The 17,263-nt window shown below is 57.2% G+C and overlaps 2 protein-coding genes across 9 annotated transcripts in view; one reads left to right on the top strand and one right to left on the bottom strand.

The window, feature by feature from the left end:
* The window catches only part of AGRP (agouti related neuropeptide), a 58,385-nt gene that overhangs the window by 29,285 nt on the left and 11,837 nt on the right, over positions 1–17,263 (bottom strand). The gene's annotated exons all lie outside the window — the stretch shown is intronic.
* On the top strand, positions 389–16,527 carry RIPOR1 (RHO family interacting cell polarization regulator 1). 8 transcript variants are annotated; one of them, XM_090259564.1, is made up of 22 exons: positions 389–484; positions 8,308–8,434; positions 8,539–8,703; positions 8,873–8,951; positions 9,653–9,676; positions 9,772–9,825; positions 9,970–10,122; positions 10,224–10,287; positions 10,382–10,425; positions 10,504–10,629; positions 11,081–11,229; positions 11,303–11,432; positions 11,514–13,082; positions 13,166–13,287; positions 14,089–14,221; positions 14,412–14,547; positions 14,671–14,832; positions 15,099–15,257; positions 15,385–15,581; positions 15,680–15,763; positions 15,876–15,966; positions 16,087–16,527. In XM_090259564.1, the coding sequence occupies exons 2-22, from the start codon at positions 8,331–8,333 to the stop codon at positions 16,227–16,229; spliced, it is 3,888 nt and encodes a 1,295-aa protein (XP_090115690.1). In that variant the 5' UTR covers positions 389–484; positions 8,308–8,330; the 3' UTR covers positions 16,230–16,527. The 8 variants fall into 8 exon arrangements, with proteins under 8 accessions (XP_090115690.1, XP_090115694.1, XP_090115687.1 ...); XM_090259568.1 differs by lacking the exon at positions 389–484 and adding an exon at positions 7,447–7,480 and having other exon boundaries at positions 8,551–8,703; positions 16,109–16,527; XM_090259561.1 differs by lacking the exon at positions 389–484 and adding an exon at positions 7,449–7,480.

The following is a 17,263-nucleotide window of genomic DNA, read 5'->3' on the forward strand; positions in this document are numbered from 1 at the left end:
GTTTCAGGCGGTCACAGATTGGGTGGGGGGCGCTGAAATGTCTCTAGAGGCTACTGAATCTGAAGAGGGGACCGGCAAGCGGGGCTCTCCGATGAACCCAGTTTTGGGGTCTGCGTGGGAAGGAATGGCCTGCCTTGACGACCGGTTCTCGGAAAGCCGCCCTGTTCCCGCCGATCCTGAGCGCTCCCACCGCCCAAGCGTCCTCCAGGGTCCCGCCTACCCGCCAGCTGGTGGACTCCACGGGCCACCAGCTGCCCCGTTAACCGAGAGGGCGGAGCGAGCTGTGGGCGCCTCCAGGGGTGCCGGAGCTGCGGGAGCGCAGGGGGTGGGGCCCTGCGGGCCGGGGGAGGAGCGGGCCGCAGGGCGGCCGGGTACTGGGAGGGGCGGACGCCAGCGGCGGCGACAGGGGCAGCTGCGGTGCGACCAGGCCTGGCAGCGAAGAGCGCACAGAGAGCGCGAGGTCCGCGTAGCCCAGCTCAGCCATGTGAGTGTCCCCGCCGTTTCTGGGAGCCGCGGGCCGGGATGGGGGCTGGAGCGGCGGTTCCTGTGCCTCCCCCGCCAGTGCAGCTCCGTAGGTCCGGATCTGTTGTCCCAGCTGCGGCCCTGTCCACATCGCCCCATACCCGGGACCCGGGCCGCGCGGTGTCGTTTCTCCCCTCCCTCTGAGCGCTCGGAGAACACAGCTTCGCCCCACAAAAGCCGCCGCCTCCCGCCCTGCCGCGCCCGGCGCTGCCTCCTTCCAACCCACCGCGAGGCCCAGGCGGCCGGTGCCCCGGGGCTCTGGAGTGGGCCAGGCCTGAGGGCGGGCCCTCGGCGCCAGCCTGGGCCCTGGCACGGTCTCTTTCCGGGAGCCCCCGCTGCCTTCGCCGCTGGGGAGGCTCAACTAGGAATGGGGAGGGAGCGCCAAGGGGTGCAAGTCGGCCTCCGAGATGAGCTCATCTTCCCGGCCCCACCGGCCGGCCTAAGCCGCTTTGGGGCCCTGCCTGTGGTGTCCGAGCCTGGTCTGGGGGCCGGACTCTTCGTCCAAACCTGGTTCGACAAAAGCCGGAGAAGATCGCCCCTGCGCAATGGGAGAACAGACCCTGTCCCTGGAATGGGAGGCTGGTGTGGGGTCTCTGCAAGCAGCCAGACCTGGACACCCTGCAGAACTGGTTTGGGGAAGGGGCTGCTCACCAGGGCTAAGTCCAGTCTCAGCACCCTCTGTCCTCTCCCCCGTGAGACCCGAGTGCAACTTCTGGGACTGACCCTTCCCAGCTAGTTCTACTGGGTTGCTCCTAATGCGTACCTAGGATGGCTGGCTGAGCACCTACTGTGTGCAGTCTAATATAACAGTAACGTTGCCTTGGGCACCATCAGTGGGGCCTGGCCCTGAGCCTGCAGCGTTCAGCGCCGGCATAGCCTTCTTAGGAAGGTTATGACAATCTGGCAGATGCAGGAACAGGCCCAGAGAGGTTAAGTAATAATCTCAAGGTCACACAGCCGGTTTGGGGAGAGGTGGGAATTAGACCCAGACTTGAATTCTCGCCACTGCACTATCCACTGTGTCATGGAGGGGGAGGAGCAGGGGAAGATGAGAATCCGATCAGGGAGTGAGGTACGAAATACTCCAGCAAGACTCAGCTCTCACTTCAACCCTCACTCTGGATCCTGGACCCTGATTCCTCTTGGGGCAACAGCCAGATAGCGGGGCCTGGACTTTGATGGAGGTGGGAGGAACACACAAGGCGCCAGGTTAGTTCCTACGGGATGGAAAAGCTGGCAGGAGGGGTGCGTCTGAGTCAGGGCAACCCCCTGGCAGAGGCTGGGACTCACGCCCCTGGCCTGGCCATGGGCTGGGGGAGGTGGAGGGTGGAGGCGACTAGGCTCCAGCATGAAGCCTGCGGGTTAGGGAATGTGACCAGCTGACTAGCGAGAGGACCGGCAGGAAGTGAGGCCACCGGGCTGCCTCCGCCTGGTTCCGGGGTGGGGGGGTCCCAGGCTGTCCAGCGCCCCCCTCCCTTCCTCCCTGCTCCTGCAGCTTGGCATGACATCAGCAACTGGGTTTGGGGCATTGCTATGGAGACAGGCAGGCTCAGGAAGGACCCCATTCTCCCTTGCATCCCCCCTTGCCCAGATTATTTTTAGCTTCTGTTTACCTCAGTCAGGCTGGGGCGCCGCTGCTCAGCAGCGGGGCGGGGCTGGACTGGGACTCCCAGCCAGGCGATTGGCTTAGTATACCACTGAACTGGGCAGTGCAGGTGGGGGGACCTCCTGCCCCCCAAAAGTGCACCAGTTTTGGTGTGTAGAGGGTATTGGAGGCCACAGGACCTGGAGCCGAAGAATCTGGCTAGAGCTCCATTGCGGGCTGTGCTGCAGAACCTGTCACCTTTGGGACCTAGGTTCTTCCCCATATCCAGAACAGACTTAAGGGCTCGCATGAGTCCAGAGAGTCCACTGGTTCTTAACAGCCAGCCCCCACCAGTTCAGGTGGACCCCTCTCCCTTAGGTCAAGGGGTTCAGTTCTTTCCCTCCCCTGCAGCAGGGGAGATCCTGCCTATCCACCACCAGAAATGGTCACTTGGGAGGAGTCTGGGCCAACAGTAATACATCCTGGTACCTGTGGGACTAGGGGATTGGTGGCAGCAAAGCTCCAGTCAGAGAAACAAAATTGATGGGACAGTCGGCTTACTCCGAGTTCAACCCAGAATTCTAGGGAACCCCCACCTTGCCTCATCTCCAGGGAACAAAACCTTACTTACTGATATAATCAGAAAGTAGGGAAGGGACAAGGAAACATATATGGGGTAGGGAAGTTAGGGTGGACCAGACTTGAAATCTACCCCTCCAACAGCTCAGCATCTGCTGTTCCTGTGTCTGAGCAGCCCAGTTCACTCAGCCCCCAACACATACTCAGCTCCCCACCTCCTTCATCACCCTGGTGCATGCCCAGAGGGTACAACAGTGAGCCAAGCAGACAGGCTCCAGCCCCCAGAGTTCAGTCTGGTTGGAAGACAGACCCTAAAGGAGAACTGACAACCTAATTATGTGGCCTCAGAGATCAGAGGCAGGAAGCTGAGACGTCTAAAATGGGGAACCAACCCTGGGCAGACTTCCTGGAGGAAGAAGTCATAGGGTAAGACTTGAAAAAGGAGAGGGAGCTGGTCAGGGTGAGAGTGGTTAGAAGAGGGTATAAGAGCAATGGGAGCTGCTGCTCAAATGCTGAAGAGCCTTACATGGATTGAGAGAGGGTCTCAGTAGCTGGGATGGAAAGACCATTGTGGGGAGCAGGGGACTGTGAGGGAAGGAGTGATTGAAGGCGTATGAGGAAAGAGACAGTCTTGTGGGTCATGTTAGAGTCTGGACTTTTATCTTTGGGGCAGGTTACCCATGGATGTTTCACAAGAGTTGGAATAGAGGGACATTAAAGATTTTTTTAAAGTATATTTTATTGATTATGTTGTTACAATAGTTCCAATTTTTTCCCCCTTTGCTCCCCTCCGCCCAGCTCCCCCCTTCCCCCAGCAATCCCACCCCCCTTAGTTCACGTCCATGGGTAGTGTGTATAAGTTCCTTGGCTTCACCCTTTCCTATACTATTCTTTTTTTAAATTAATTTTTTATAACAATAAAAAATAACAATGTCCCCCTCTCAGACTTAAGACCCTTTATAATCTTATAAAGGACAATGGGCAAAGGTCTCGACATTAAAGGTTTAAAGTCCTGGGACTGGTCTCCTGGATTTGAATCCTGGCCCTGCCATTTACCAGCTGTGTAATCTTGGGCAGATTAGTAATTGTTAACAACAGCAGCTAATATTTGTCGTGTGCTTACAGTATGGTAAGCTTCCATACCCAAATACAATTCTCCCTTCCCCAAATACTCCCTGTAGAGGGAAGTATCTCATTTCATTCCCCCAACCCTGTGAGATGGTTGTTATTATTATCCTCATTTAACAGATGGGTATCTGAAGACCAAAAAGGTAAAGGAATGTTTTGCCCAAGGTCACACAGCCTGTTAGCCTCAGGTTTCTCATCTGTGAAATGCGGCTAATAGGACTTACCCCCATAGGGTTGTTGCCAGAATTAAATGAAATGATGTTTGTTAGTTAAGCACAGTGTTTGGCCTATAGAAAGCACGCAATGAGGCACGGTTTTTAGCATTGTCAGGTGACTGGAATTTTAAGAAGAGCAATATTGTTATTGAATAAAGAATGGGTCATTGTGGGTAACAGTGGAGACAGTCCATTAGGAAGCTGCAGTAGGGTTCAAGGTGAGAGTTGGTGACAGCTTGGACCTGAACTCTACCTGTGGGGGTGGAGAAGAAAGGGGCAGGATCCAGAGATGGTGGGAGTGGGTGGCTTGGTGGATATGGAGGGTAACAGAAACTGTGGCATCCAGGATGACTCCTACTTTCTGTCTCCAAGAACTAGGTAACTAGATGGCGGGGCTATTGTGGAGAGGTTAAGACTGGGGAGAGTCCGGTTTGAGGAGGAAAGTGGGGAATTCAGTTTGGGGGCTATCAGGTCAGCACACCCCTAACAGCCCGCTCTGCATCATGGTTCAGCTTCTGGGAGGCAACCGGCAGGCAGTTGGATAAACAGGCCTGGTGCTCAGAAGAGCAGTTTGGACCAAGAAGAGATAAGGAAGCTGGCAAGATTTAGATGACATTGAACTGTGGGAGGTGTACACAGCCCAAGAGCAGGGAGAATAAGCCCCACTTGAGGAATGGGGGGAAATATCCTCTGTGGGAAAATACGATGTGCAGGCAAGGAGATACAAGTAAACCAGGGTCATGTTGCCTCTTAAAATTCAAGGGAAGGAAGGGCCTAAGGAAGAGAAAGAGAGCCAAGAAATGAAAAGCTTTTCACTGAGATCTAGCAGGATAAGGACTAAACAGTGGACACTGGATTTAGCAGCAGGGAGGCACTAATGACCTCGTCCAGACCAGTCAGGGGAGTGATGGGTGCAGAGGGCGGTCCAGGATGGGAAGAGGAGTGGGTGGGTATGAAGAGGAAATGGAAGTACACATCTCTTCCGGAAACTTGGCTCTGAAAGGGGTTGAGGGGTGGCGTCGCTAGAAAGAGACACGGGAGGGGCTCATTTCTTTTATAGTTATTTATTTAAAGCCAACTTTATATTAAAATATGCATACAGAAAGGGTACATGTCCCCAGGGGTACAGCTTGATACATTTTCACAAGGGAACACAACCATACAGGATTAGGAAAAAGAACCCAGATTAAGAAATAGAACATTACCACCAACCTGCAAGCCCCCCCTTTCCAGTCACTATTCCCAAGGGTAACTACTATTCTGATTTCTATCACCATAGACAAGTTTTGCCTGTTTTTGAACTTCGCATCAAAGGAATCATATATATATATATATATATATATATATATATATATCCTCTCTTGTGGTTTTGCTTCTTTCAGTCAACATCACATCACGTCTGTAAGATTCATCCATATTGTTGGATGTAGTTGTACGTTCATTCTTTTTGCTGTAGAGGGTTCCATTATCAACTGATGGCCATTCGGGTGGTTTGCAGGGTTGTTTTCGTGTTTTTAATGTGTGGGACTGATTTGCGCTTGTTTGAGGCTCGTGGAGAAAGTCTGAAACACTCGTTTTCTATGAGAAGAGAGAGCGATGACTAGGATTTCCCCAGTGGGAAACAAGAGCCTGGCTGAGGTTGAGAACTGCTCTGTCGTTCCAGCCCAGCTGCTGGGCCAAGACCTCTGGCAGCTCCTGCCAGCCTGTGTGCAGGTGCAGAGAAGACAGGGAGTTAGGTTGCCCACGGGTGGTTTCTGCCAGGTAGGAGAGAAGCACAGAGTGCTGCGCATATTAGTAGCAGGCAAGCTGACGGAGTCATGGCTGTGGATTCAGGCTGGGAAGAAGGGTGTGCAGGGAAGGTAGGGAAGAGAAGGTAGGAGGGAACTGGCAGAGAGAAAGGAAGCAGAGGCGGATTGTGAGCCCGGTGCAGGGTAGTGTCTGTGCAATCTCCAGTGACTGGCAAATGCTGGAATCAGGTGGGTCCTCTTCCCTGGAGTCTGGCGGTGGTGGTGGTGTAGTGCTCCAGGTTGTCTCTCAGTGAATAGTTGAATAAATGAGCTGAGAGCCCAATGGGTCTCAGGTAGAAGGCAGGTGAGATGGAGGTGATGAAGAGAGTCAGAAGGTTGTAGTCAGTGTGGTTGTGATTTAGGAAAGGAGTATTCCAGAGCCAGGTGGTAAGACTGAGGTGTTCCCATGGCAGCGGGGGGTGGGGGTGGGGAATGTTAGCTGCAGGATTGAGAGGCCAATGTTGGGCAGGCAATCCACCAAATGCATATTTGCCAGTGCAGGGTGCATAGCACCCAGTTTTCAAGGAGCGAGGAGAGGATGGCATTTCTCAAACTGGGGTCCTTGGACATCTGGCCTCTGACTCTATAGGGGGCTGGTGGGCTTGCAATGCAGACCCCTGAGCCTTTTGGGGAGAAAGAAAGCCCAGTGCAACAGAATTGAGCATCAAGGAGCAGGAGTGTTTATGGGGTGGGAGAGCACCCAGCCCCTCCAAAGGCTTGGGATACCCAGTGGACCCTAGGCATGGTGGCCTCTATCCTGCCTGGAGATGGACAAGGGATATTCCAGGAAGATACTGGGGGCAGGAAAGGGCTGACACTAAGGGGATACAGCCCATATGGGCTGGAGAACAGAAAGATGGGAATCTGCCCTAGGATGCAGCTGTTAGAGAGGAGGCCCTGGCTAGGCAGTGGGTTCTCTTCCCTGGGACCCGTGGGGGAGAAAGAGGGCCTAGACTGAGTACCCCCTCTGTGGGTGTAGCAGTGGGGGATGGGGTGCATGGCGCTGTACCCATTTCTTTGCCTCCCCCTTGGGGCAGCAAACAGAATATCCCCCCCTTTTAGCTCCTTTACCTTCTCAGCCTCTCGAACCCCTCATGCTCAGCGCTTGACTCTGCCCTCCACTGGCACAGCCCCTCCACCCAGCACCCACTCTCTAGCCTTCACACTCACAACCCCAACTCTCAGCCCTGTGTGTGTTCAGCCCTTTTTCAGCATCCCTCAACAGCTACTCTGTGAGTCCCCTATGCTAAGCTGCACCCAATCCAGCCCCTACTCTGTCCTCGTTCTCTTTATTCCCTCCATATTTACGGCTCAACTCCCTTTATCCACTCTCCTGATCCCAACCCACAAGTTCCCCCCGTCAGTCCGTTCTCCGAAGAAACCCCCAATCACTCCTCCCAGAGGCGGGGCAGGCTGAGCCCCGGTGCCCCCCTGGTCTGCCCGTCCCGCCCCATCCCGGCGGGCTGAGTCAGGCGGCAGGAACTGGGCGGGGGGCGGCGCCAGGAGGAGCTGAAGCCCAAGCCAGAGTCGCTGGGAGAGAGCGCGGAGCCCAGCCAGGCAGGCACCGAGTGCCCCTGGGCCGGCGGGGACACGGTTGGGGGGGCGGGGCAAGCGCGGGGGGTGGGGGGCTCTTTCTGGACCCACCATGAACGCCAAAAAGAAAGGTAGGACCGGGCCTGGGGCTGCAAAGGCTCCGCGGCAATCTCCAGGGAGTGCGGGCGGGATTCTGGGGGCCAGGGGCGCGTGTTTCTCCGGAGTGGGGTGGGGGCCTGCGAAGGATCTCTTCCCGCTAAGGGTGAAAGCGGCTCTTTGTGACTCAGTTTCCAGGTCCGAGTCGCTGGAGAATGGAGGGGGCGGGGCACTTCTCGGCACTGCCCCCCACTCTGGGAATCCCCCGGCTCTGAGCGCCTGGAGGGCTCCGGCGTCCGGGAGCCTGGGAATTGGTGGGGGCTGGAAGGGAGCAGCTTACCCGGAGCAGGCGAGTCGAGGGAGCCAGACTCGCGCTGGCCGGGCCTGTCGGGCAGCTCTGCTGGGCTCAAAGCGCGCACCCCGCCCGCCAGGTGACCTCCAGCACCTCGCAGGGTGCTGGCTGAGCTCCTGGTCCACTTTGGAAGGAGGAGGGAGATCGGGGGCAGGTCTGAGGAGCCTGCCCCGCCCCCGAGTAAACAGGCGCTTCCGCACATTCTTCGCGCGCCCCGCCCCTTTCCTGCCCCTTCCCTACCGGAGGAGGGTCCCTGCGTGACCCCCCTTCCTGCCTCAGGCGGCAGGCGGAGCCAGAACCTCTGCAGGAAGCGGGGGCTGAACCGAGGCCACGCTAAGTCGGAGGCCGAGACGCCCACGGCAGTCCTGTCATTAGCGCCAGTGGCCGGTGGTGGTGTCGGACTGCCGGCGTCAGGTTGTGTCCGGCAGGACTAAGATACGGAGGACGGGCCACGGGGAGGGGGCTTCAAGGGCCCGACTGGCGCTGGATACCCGCCCTCGCCACCCCCAGGGAGCCCCGCGCGGACTCATTCCATGATGTCCCTGTCGGTGCGGCCGCAGCGCCGCCTGCTCAGCGCCCGGGTCAATAGGAGCCAGTCCTTCGCAGGCGTCCTCGGCAGCCACGAGCGGGGGCCCAGGTACGCAGAAAACCGGGGCTGATCGGGTCAAGAGTCTGACTGGGTTGGAGCTGGGTGTGTAGTGAGGGTTTGGGGGACTCCTTCTTGTCCCTTTCTGACTGCAGCGTCTTCTTCAGGAGCTTCCCGGCCTTCAGTCCCCCAGGGCCCCCACGGAAGCCCCCAGCGCTCTCCCGAGTGTCCAGGATGTTTGCCGTGGCACACCCAGCCCCCAAAGTGCCGCAGCCAGAGCGGCTGGACCTGGTGTACGCTGCGCTCAAGCGGGGCCTGACGTAAGCGACCCCCTCCCAACGCCCAGTCCCAGGATCCCTCCCCTAGCCCCCATCTTCCTCCTGCTGGGAAGAACTTTCCCTACCCTCACACCCTCCCTTCGCTGCCTGTACCCTTGGCAGCTGGAGGCTGTGGAGGTAAGCTAATTCTTGTTGGCACCCTTTTCCCCAGGGCCTATTTGGAAGTACACCAGCAGGAGCAGGAGAAACTCCAAGGGCAGATAAGGGAATCCAAGAGGAATTCCCGTCTGGTGAGTGAAGGGTTAGCAAGGATGCCCTGGGTTACTAATGCTTTTTGCCCTTGTGGTGTGGGGGGACTGGGCAGGGCCAACCGTGGGTGACATCAAGGCTATTTTCTGGGGTGACTTAGTCCAGGTGTGACTAGAAGAGGGGGTGATATCAGGAAGGGCTGGGGAGGTTTCTCTCCCCCCCATTCCCCAGGCTGTGCACACTTTCTGCCTGGGACCCAGTGCTTGCCTGGGGGAGCTTCTAGTGGAGTGGGTGGACCCCCACAAACATGAACAACAGGAGATTATATTGTAGTGGTACTGAGGCAGAGCCATGGTTCTTTCTGGAGAACAACAGCTCAGGCTTCCCAGAGGAGGAAATACTTCTGCTGGGTCTTGAAGGATGAGTAGGAGTTCCCCCGTAGAACAGAGCTCTCTTCCTGGGGGATTCAGGGTTGCAGGAAAGGAAGTGGGCTAGGCAAGAGACCCAAGGGAAGAGGTGTGGGGAGGGGTACTGGAGGGGTCTTGGGGACCAGATCTATGTCACCAGTGCCCACCAAAGGCCAGGCTTGTGGGTCCATCTTTGCTTTGATTGGAGTGGCTGTGGACTGTGGTGTGAGGGAGAGGAAGGCTGTGGAGAGGAGCAAGATGGATCTGGGGGGACAAGTGCCCTGCTGGAATACTTCTCATACCTCCTAAGTGCCCCCTTTCTTCTTCCCCTGCAGGGCTTCCTGTATGACCTAGACAAGGTGAGTGTATAGAGAATGGTGTTGGAAGAGGTTGGCTCACGGGGAAGGTGAAAGGCCTTGGGCATCAGGCTCCTCCTGACTCATCTCTCCCCCAGCAAGTCAAGGCCATTGAACGCTTCCTGCGACGGCTGGAGTTCCATGCCAGTAAGGTATATGTGCAGCATGCGTATGTGCATGTGCTGTGGGTTGCGGGATTGGGTATCTTAGGGAGATGGGGGAGATGTTTGGCCTTGGGTGTGCAACCCCAGTAGTGAGTCTTAATCCCTTCATTGCCACCCCACTCACCTGCTCAGATCGACGAGCTATATGAGGCATACTGTGTCCAGCGGCGTCTCCGGGATGGTGCCTATAACATGGTCCGTGCCTACAGTACCGGGACCCCAGGGAGCCGTGAGGCCCGGGACAGCCTGGCAGAGGCCACTCGGGGGCATCGAGAGTACACAGAGGTAAGGGATGGGTGCACATGAGGCAGAAGCTCAGGGAATGGCAGAGCTGATGAGAGGGGACTGGTTGTTGACCCCCTCCTGTCCCTGCCCATCCCTCTCAGAGTATGTGTCTGCTGGAGAGTGAGCTGGAGGCACAGCTGGGCGAGTTCCATCTCCGAATGAAAGGTACTGAGTGGTGGGGCAGACTCGTGGTGGGGAGAGGGAAGTGTATGCCTGAGACCCCTCCCTCAATGTGGCTCTTCTTTTCTTCCTCTTCCAGGGCTGGCTGGCTTCGCCAGACTGTGTGTGGGTGATCAGTATGAGGTATGAGGATGTGCAGGGAAAGGCTGGGATGGCAGGGTCACAACATCAAGGGCTGCCTCATCCTGTTTGTCCCCCTAGATCTGCATGAAATATGGGCGTCAGCGCTGGAAACTACGTGGCCGCATTGAGGGTAGCGGAAAGCAGGTGTGGGACAGTGAGGAAACCATCTTTCTTCCTCTGCTCACGGAATTCCTGTCCATCAAGGTGATGCCTCTGCCCAGGACCACAGGACACATGATCCTGTGACTCCCTGACCCTGTGAACCCCTTATGACCCTTACAACCCTGAGACTTACCCTTGTGAATCCCACCTGGATCCATGGCCCTGTGAATGTGGGATCCCATGACTTTATAACCCTGTGATTTTCTCATGATCTTCTGACTTTGTGCCTATTTGACCCCCTAAACCTAGATGAGGCTTTAAGCCCCATCAGCTCAATGATTCTACAAATTTAGACCTTTGTGATCACCATGCTTCCAGAGTATTTCAAGCCTCCATGGCCCCATTGCCCCCAAAACTCCAATCCCCGCAACCTCCTCATGACCCCATGACTCTGTGACTGTTGCAACACCTCTGTGCAAATTCAGACCTTTGATCTCCCATGATCTCATGACCTCTATACTCTTGTGACCCCATGATACATTCTTGGATATAGGTGACAGAGCTGAAGGGCCTGGCCAACCACGTCGTCGTAGGCAGCGTCTCCTGCGAGACCAAGGACTTGTTTGCCGCTCTGCCCCAGGTTGTGGCTGTGGACATCAATGACCTTGGCACCATCAAGCTCAGCTTGGAAGTCACATGGAGGTTGGTGGGGTGGAGGAGCCTGGGGACAGGACCGGGGCCAGTGGTACCTGCTAACAGTCTGTTTCCTCCACAGTCCCTTTGATAAGGATGACCAGCCCTCAGCTGCTTCTACTGTCAACAAGGCCTCCACAGTCACCAAGCGCTTCTCCACCTATAGCCAGAGCCCACCAGATACACCCTCGCTTCGGGAGCAGGCCTTCTATGTGAGTCACAACCCAGGCTCAGGCCCCACTATCCTCCAGGGACCTGAGGGTGTTCCTGAAATGCCCTTTCCTCTCTCCCAGAACATGCTGAGACGGCAGGAGGAGCTAGAGAATGGGACAGCATGGTCCCTGTCATCCGAATCTTCAGATGATTCATCCAGTCCACAGCTCTCGGGCACTGCCCGCCACTCCTCAGCTCCCAGGCCCCTGCTGCAGCAGCCTGAGCCTTTGCCCATCCACGTTGCCTTCCGTAGGCCTGAGACCCCCACCTCTGGGCCCACAGATGAGGAGGGAGCCGTGGCCCCAGCCCTGGCCAATGGGCATGCCCCCTACAGCCGGACTCTGAGCCACATCAGTGAGGCCAGTGTAGATGCTGCCTTGGCTGAGGCTTCAATAGAGGCTGAGGTCCTAGAAAGCCAGGGACCTAACCCACTTGCAAACCTGGATCCCACCTATGGGGAGCACCCTGGTCTGGTCCCTCCTGTCCTGGACCCTGACTCTTCTGTCACAAGCCCCACTCTCAGTGTAACAGGCCCTGCCCACACACCTACACACCCTGCCCCATCTGTACACCTAAACTCACTTCACAAGGTCACAGACACTAGCTCTCCTGAAGTGCCAGGTCCCACTCACACCACTACAAGCTCCACCTGTAGTGCTGTAAGCCCTCCCAGCAGTGTTCCAAGCCTCACTCACACAGCCACAGACTCTACCCACAAGTCCAAGCCCTCTACCCTCACTGCTACAGGCCCTACCCCCAGTGCCACAGGCCCAGGCCAGACCACTACAAGTCCTACCCACAAGCCAGTGCCGACTACCTTCACTACTGCAGGTCCTACCCCCCACACTACAATCCCCGTCCAGACCACGAGCCCCAGCCACACTGTCACAAACCTGACAGGTATTGTTGAATGCCCCACTGTCAAGCCTTTGCTCACTCCCCCAACTACTGGCCCTATGCCAAGTGCCAAGGGCCCAGCCCTGCCTACCACAAGTCCCACCCACACTACCACAAGCCCCACCCATACTGCTGCAAGCCCTACCCATACCACCACAAGCCCTACTCACAAAGCCAGGATGACAACTCACATCACTGTAAGTCCTATCCCCAATGCTAAAGGCTCAGTCCAAACCACCAGAAGTCCCACCCACCCTGTCACAAGCCCCATTCTTACAACTGTAAGTCCTTCCACTTCTCTAGACCTTGCCACGCTCCCTAGCGCCTCTGCACACACAGACCCCAACCTCCCAGGCTCCAGCCCATTGTCCTGTCGCCATCCAGCTTCCACACCCTGCACTCAGGCAGACCCCATAGCCCCAAGCACCTCCTACCCAAGTCCTGCCTGCTCCAGTTTAGAACCCCTTACAAGCCCTTCCTCAGAGCCCCCAGGACCCATCCTTCAAAGCCCAAGCCCCCCTTCCTCACCCTTAGACCCTGTGCCCCAGAATTCAGACTTTAGCATGGCCATGGCTGCCCAGGCCCCAGTTCCAGGAGCGGCTGGAGGGGCTGGAGGGGCTGGAGGGGCTGGAGACAGGAGGCTGGAGGAGGCACTGAGGGCCCTAATGGCTGCCCTGGATGACTATCGTGGCCAATTTCCGGAGCTGCAGGGCCTAGAGCAGGAGCTGATCCGGCTGGAGAGTCTGCTCATGGTAAGGAGGGCTGGGCTGGACTGTGGCAGCACAGGAGGGCAGCCAGGCAGTGGCAATAGCTCTGACTCCCTTCGAAACCCCAGCAGAGACAAGGCCTGACTCGCAGCCGGGCCTCCAGTCTTAGCATCACCGTGGAGCATGCCCTGGAAAGCTTCAGCTTCCTCAATGAGGATGAAGATGAAGACAATGATGGTCCTGGAGACAGGTGACAGGGGCTAAGTGAAATGGGGCTAGGTGAGGAGGAAGAGGTGAGGTGAGTGCCAGGTAAAGGACTAAGGCAAGAAAGGGGAACAGGTGAGGTGGGGCCAAGTGGAGCACAGGAGGAGAACAGCAAGACTGGAAATGGACAGGGGGTGGACTTGCTTGTGGGTGCATCCCATGTGCTCCTCATATGTCCTTGATGTCCATGCTTCTAACCCCAGCTGTGTCATCTGTATCCCCAGTGTTTCTGACCGCCCTCTTCCTCATTGTCCCTGCAGTGGCTGCTTCCCTCACCAGTCCCCATCAGCTCATGAGCCCTTTCTTTCATCCTGAGCCCCCGAGCATTAACCCTGGCTGTCCCGTAGAGCCTGGGCCCTTGGCTCTCTGTCCCAGAGCTGCCTTTGCCAACTCCCAGCTGAGGGTCATGCCTGGCCCTGCCTCCCTTTGCTGCTGCCAAGGTCACAGCCCTGTGTCCTGAGCCCCTTGGGCCACAACCCCTTGCACTCCCTATTACATAGACCATCCCATCTGCAACCCTGTTCCCACCCATCTCAGCCCCAGATGCCCCAGCAGTCCCAGCGGTCCTAGCTGGATGTTGCACAGCGCAGATGAACTCTGAAGACCCATGCTACCATCTGCTAGTCCCAGCCGCTTTCTCCTGGAAGTTCTCCATGAACTTACCCATTGTCTGTTGTCTGTGCGTTGTCTGTTCTTCCCTTCAGGAATGGGGGGAACTTAATGAAAATATACTGATGACCAGATGGTGATGTCTGCTCCTAAGGTCGTTGCCCCATTTATTTCTCAGGCCCCCAAGCAGCCTGGAACCTGGGACTGAGGACAGCCTCAACTCACCCACTGCCCGCCCCCTCAGCACGGACTGTCCAGCTCTGGACACTGCCTTGGTCCAGCACCTGTACTACTGCAGCCGTCTCCTGCTGGTGAGGCTAGTGGCACTCCCACCACCCTCCCTTTATAGCTCTTTATGCCAGGTCCCTGGCAGATGGCTCTTACTCCCACACTCTGGCTTCCTCCGATCTCTCCTAATGCATGCTGGGACGTGTAGTTCCTGGGCTTCACCCTCAAGCTCTACCTTGAGGCTTGAACTACTTGGCCACCCCTATTCTCCAGAAACTGGGCACATTTGGGCCCCTGCGCTGCCAGGAGGCGTGGGCCCTGGAGCGGCTGCTGCGGGAGGCCCGAGTGCTTGAGGCAGTATGCGAGCTTAGCAGGCAATGGGAAATTCCTGCTACCTCTGCCCAGGAAGGTAAAGGCCCTGTGGGCTCTGGCTTGGTGTCTGCCCTGATGCTCCTTCCTTGCCCTACCCCACCTCTCCTTGTCTGCCCACCTGCCTGCTCTGTTGCTGATGGTTTCCTGCATCTCTTCACAGTGGTGCAGTTCTCGGCCTCTCGGCCTGGCTTCCTGACCTTCTGGGACCAGTGCACAGAGGGACTTAGCCCCTTCATCTGTCCTGTGAAACGGGTGCTCCTCACCTTCTGCAATCAGTATGGTGCCCGTCTCTCCCTGCGACAGCCAGGCTTAGCAGAGGCTGGTGAGTGGGCTGCCTACCTGCCCCCTCTGCCCTCCCTTCTCAGATCCCCAGTGATGGGACTGTAGGGAAAGCCAGGTCAGCCCACACAGACATGCTGAGCTGAGCACTGGGAAGAAATAGCACAAGCTTGTGCCTTGGTGCAAGAGGACAGGATGGGTAGGATTTGGACAGGGTGCACTGGACTGGAGCCTGGGGTGGGAGCACTGTTCCCTCTAAAGGCTGGGGGTCCATCTAAATCCTGAGGCCTATGGCACTGCTTCCCACAGTGTGTGTCAAGTTCCTGGAGGACGTGCTAGGGCAGAAGCTGCCCAGGAGGCCCCAGCCAGGCCCTGGAGAACAGCTCACTGTCTTCCAGTTCTGGAGTTATGTGGAAACCTTGGACAGCCCCTCTATGGAGACCTTTGTGACCGAGACTGCTGAGGAGGGTAAGGCAGTGAACCTGAACACAAAGTGGCCTGATGGTATGGATGAGGGCGTGACTGTACAGAAGACCCCACCCAACGAGGCTCCTTGCCCTGCTATATTGTTCCAAGCCCCCCTTTCTTCTTTCAGTGTTACTGGTGCAGAATCTGAACTCAGATGACCAGGCTATTGTACTCAAGGCCCTGAGGTTGGCACCCGAGGGGCGGCTGCGAAGAGATGGGCTTCGGGCCCTCAGCTCCCTGCTTGTCCATGGTAACAACAAGGTCTTGGCTGCTGTCAGCACGCAGCTCCGGAGCCTGTCACTGGGCCCTGCCTTCCGAGAAAGGGTAAGAGTTGGGCAGGGCTCCCCTGACTGCAAAGGCTGGGGTCCCGGGGTCCCAGGGTCCCAGTGTGTGGCTAAGTCTGCCATCCCACCCTTATTCAGGCCCTACTGTGCTTCTTGGACCAACTCGAGGATGAGGATGTGCAGATGAGAGTGGCTGGCTGCCTGGCCCTAGGCTGCATCAAGGTGATCCCTCCAACCCACCTCCTCCTCCTCTCCCCTCCTTCCCCCAGCCCTGGGCCCTGGGCTTTCCCCACCTGCTCCGATGGGCCAACCTCAATGCTCCCTCCTTTGATAGGCTCCTGAGGGCATTGAGCCCCTGGTGTACCTGTGCCAAACAGACACAGAAGTCGTGAGGGAAGCTGCTCGGCAGAGCCTGCAACAGTGTGGTGAGGCTGGGGAATGGGAGATATGGGTCAAGTATAGTCCTGGGACATTTTGGCCGATGAGAGTAGGGCTGAGATGGGGTCATGGGTGGGAGGACCAGGGTGGGGCTAACACCACTCCAGACCCCATCCTTAACCATTACAGGAGAAGAGGGACAATCTGCCCATCGACGGCTAGAGGAGTCACTGGACGCCCTGCCCCGAATCTTCGGGCCTGGCAGCATGGCCAGCACAGCATTCTAAACTCCCCACCCACCGGCTCCTAGTGCCCCTTCCCCCACTTTCAGGGCTCACCAGGCACTGGCAGGGAGGGTGAGGGCTGGCTCCAGACACACCTCCCCCACAGATTCCTATCAATGAAAATCCTAATATATTCTTCTGTTGCCCTTGGGGTTGGTAGAGTCAGTGCCTGCAGTCAAGTGCCTCCCAGCCTCAGCTCAGCACACTTGCCACAAATCAGTGTCCCGGGCCTGGCCAACCTGCCTCTGCCCCACCACATCCCTTGGTTTTGTATTTTATTTACAGAGTTTTACAGAAAATAAAAAAATCAAAATGCCTTTCCTACATGGCCTGGACTGGTGCACTCCTGACCCTATGGCTCTGTACCCTTTGGCTGTGGTCCTTCCTGACACTAGTGTGCCCACACTCCCAACTGTGACAATGGCATGTGCTTTTGTCCTGGAAATCTGGGTGGGAGAGAGCCCAGAGGCTGGAAGTGGGCTTGGAGAAGAGTACAGAGGAAAAGGGTGGTGGCATGTTGCTGAGGAGGCTCAGCCTGCTGGCTGGGTGTGCCCTGGGCCTGGAAACTAGGGGCCCAGGCTGCAGCCAAACTGGAGTTGGCCTAGAGAAGGCCCAAAGGGTGCCAGTCCTGGGAATGGCTCCCTAGCAGCTAGCACCCTGCTGCCAGGTGGCACGGAGGAAGAAGCAGGCAGGAAAGAAAGGCGTGGTGGTGGCTGGAGCTTCTTGCCACCAGGGGGCAGCAGAACCCCTTCAGAGAATGCCAGGCTTCTAGGTCTTCTCAGCCCTGGCAGCTTCCTACAGAGGGGGCTGAGCACAAGGTACTCCTTCGGGCCTGTGTAGTAAGAGAGATCCTTGCAGAAAGGGAGAGCTAGGGCCTGGGAGGCAGGAGACCCAGATGACTGCCCTCTGACCCTACACAGCAAGTCCCTCTTCTCCCAGAGCCGCCTCCTCTCTGTAATAACAAACCTGACTGAACCCTGTGGCCCCCACAGCCGGCTGACCCGTTTTGCTTTGGGAAGCAGGACTCCAGGGAGAAGGTTCATCTCCCCGCCCCCGAGCT

This window comes from Furipterus horrens, unplaced genomic scaffold (assembly GCF_987537825.1).
Source record: "Furipterus horrens unplaced genomic scaffold, mFurHor1.1.pri manual_scaffold_13, whole genome shotgun sequence".
NCBI classification, from domain to species: domain Eukaryota; kingdom Metazoa; phylum Chordata; class Mammalia; order Chiroptera; family Furipteridae; genus Furipterus; species Furipterus horrens.

Bases quoted from the DNA above. Each gene is read 5' to 3' on its own strand.
- RIPOR1 (XM_090259561.1), top strand. The intron at 10,288-10,381 runs GTACTGAGTGGT...TTCCTCTTCCAG, and splicing joins GTTCCATCTCCGAATGAAAG to GGCTGGCTGGCTTCGCCAGA. The intron at 14,222-14,411 runs GTGAGGCTAGTG...CCTATTCTCCAG, and splicing joins ACTGCAGCCGTCTCCTGCTG to AAACTGGGCACATTTGGGCC.